Source organism: Belonocnema kinseyi, chromosome 1 (assembly GCF_010883055.1).
Source record: "Belonocnema kinseyi isolate 2016_QV_RU_SX_M_011 chromosome 1, B_treatae_v1, whole genome shotgun sequence".
Classification (NCBI taxonomy): domain Eukaryota; kingdom Metazoa; phylum Arthropoda; class Insecta; order Hymenoptera; family Cynipidae; genus Belonocnema; species Belonocnema kinseyi.
In genome coordinates, this window is record NC_046657.1 from 121978507 (window position 1) to 121980965 (window position 2459).

The 2459-nt window shown below is 34.8% G+C and overlaps 1 protein-coding gene across 8 annotated transcripts in view; it reads right to left on the reverse strand.

Annotated features, from left to right (window-relative positions):
- Window positions 1-2459, reverse strand: part of LOC117166852 — a 651449-nt gene that overhangs the window by 57782 nt on the left and 591208 nt on the right. For all 8 annotated transcript variants that reach the window (XR_004466323.1, XM_033351264.1, XM_033351253.1 and 5 more), the window contains one exon: window positions 685-821. Coding sequence is in view for 7 of the 8 variants with exons in the window: in XM_033351264.1 (XP_033207155.1) it covers window positions 685-821 (137 nt within the window). In the remaining variant the exon portion in view is untranslated. The remainder of the gene's footprint in view (window positions 1-684; window positions 822-2459) is intronic.

The window sequence follows — 2459 nt, forward strand, 5'->3', positions numbered from 1 at the left end:
AAGCTATCTAAGGATGGTACTATAGAACGCCACCTCAAGGTAGGCCTAGTGGCGCCATCTCTTGGTCAGGCCGGAAACTTATCAATCCACCCTCGTAGATAGCGGCCAGTCGATTGAAGTGTTACATTTGCGCACTGCCCCAGCATAGTTTTTCTAGATAGCGCCAGTATAGACTCGTGGCGGTCTAGGCTGGAACAGTATAGCGCCATGAATTATTTTCACACGGGAAATTATTTAAACATTTTTTCTGAAGTCAAACATAAAATAGTTACGCAACTTTTTCGGTGTAAAAATTTTAATTTTTTCGGACACGTCGATATGTGACAAATGCCTTTTCGCCAATGATTATTTATTTAAAAGTGCTTTTTACGCGGTCACATATAGCTAATCAATAGCTAAAAAATATTCAATTGTTTATTTTTAATTTAAAATAAAAAAAGTTATGCAACTCTTTATGTTGTAAAATCGGAGTTTTTGGGGACGCACTACTCCTTCAACAAATGTTTTCTCGTAGACGGATGTTTTTTTCAGGATTTCTTTACGCAGTTAGATGAAGCTAAAATTACCTCGAAGTATATCTGAAATAGGACTTGCCACAATTGCATTTGAGATGTTACAGATTTGGAAGGAACAGACTTTAGGTCTTTACATGGAGTTTCTTGAATAAATAAAGATATTACGTACCATTCAAAACGTGGACGGAGACAGTAGTGGCAGCAACGTCCGCCAAAGCGCAGCTATAATTTCCGCTGTCCTTTTTATTGGCGTTAGCAATGTACAGTCGCGAGACCGCCCCCTCGCCGCCCATGTCGGTTTTCACGCTGTAACAGAAAACGTACGTGGCATGTTACTAAATCATAGTGTGCATTGGACAAGTAAAAGTTACGCTAACCACAAAGCGCGGGGTATAAAGCCACATGGGTTAGAGAAGGACGATATTGCAAAAGTTTAGATGTCTCAAAACATCCACTGTTCTTCATGAGTTCATATGAATAATATTCTTACCTTACCTTACCTTTCATTTACATTTTGGATCCACGCAAACCGTTTTTTTTTGGCTATGGCACATCAGCCATTTCAGTTTCCAACTGAAAAACTCGCAAAGATCCGTGATCTTGTATTTTTCCAATTGGTGCTTAACTTCGGATTCAGTCAACTCAAAAATATTTAGACATCTTACCCTTTATCAAACGAATAAAACAATTTTATGCAAGGCAATCATGATTTACGTAGAGTACAATTGTAATCGTCAGCTGATCATAATCGTCCTTCGCATACCCTTAATAAAAGGATCATTCGATGATCACTGGGAAATAATCGACAATTATACTACTAACTACACATGATACTATTATTTACTTTCTATTTACCTTTGTCGCTAGTTTGTGGATAATCCAAACTTTAAATAAAAGGTCAAAAATTGTACTAAACGATTACCTAGTTCAACGTTTAAAGATCTTTGAAAAAAGAATATTTAAATCTTGTATGATTGCTATCACGAACCATCAAATTGCACCATTTTTATCATAAGGTCTTCAAACATTAAACTAATTTAAGTAATATGAACATTTTCAAACTAAGTTTATTTAAAACTAAAGCTTTATAAACAAAAAATTTTATATTTATTACACAAAAAAATCAAACAATTAAAAAAGAACGACTGAAAATTTTTGAACTTATATATTCATAAGAGTTTCAATTTGAAAATCCGGTACCAAATGTAGTTTTTAATTTTTGAAAGAGTGGGGCTTAAAATTTTTTAATAACTTCTTTTTGTTAAAATGCCTCCATGTTGCTAAAACAGGGCGATTAAAATTGTCTCACTTTTAAATGTTCATCCTAAAAAATTTTAGTTTTCTACGTATCAAATTTAAACATTTCACCATTTTGTGTACGTGAATGGCTCAGTTTAATAACCATTATGTACAAAAATAAATGCTATATTTGATCTATCATTTTCAACTTTTCCAATTCTAAGTTTAGAATCGTAATGGGCAACCCCAAGAACCCCCGTGCATCAAGTTTCAGACAAGTTGACAAAAAATCGCTAAATCTTGCGATTCTGCCTTCCAATAAGCGCTATATTGGATTCACTAGTTTAAATTTTGCATTTTCGTCATCATAATCGTAATCAGCGATCCCAGAAACGTTGAGATAACTTTCTATAACAATTATTTGTGAGTTGCTTCTCGAGTGAATATAAATGACCTGTCAGAAACATTGCGTCTAAACTAAGAAGTTTTAGCAATGCGTCTAACGTAGAGTTTGAGAGGTCTGTTTCTGACTTCCAAGAGAACATACTTTCTTATTTAGGAACGCAGATCTTGTTTTAACGGAACCAAAATTACACTATTGTAAGCAGTACAGTCTGTCAAGTTAAAGCGTGGGTGGCTTTACTCGCAGTCGGTAAGGTGTATCGACATGATTTTGGTGTCAAAATATTAAGAAGAGCTCCCTCT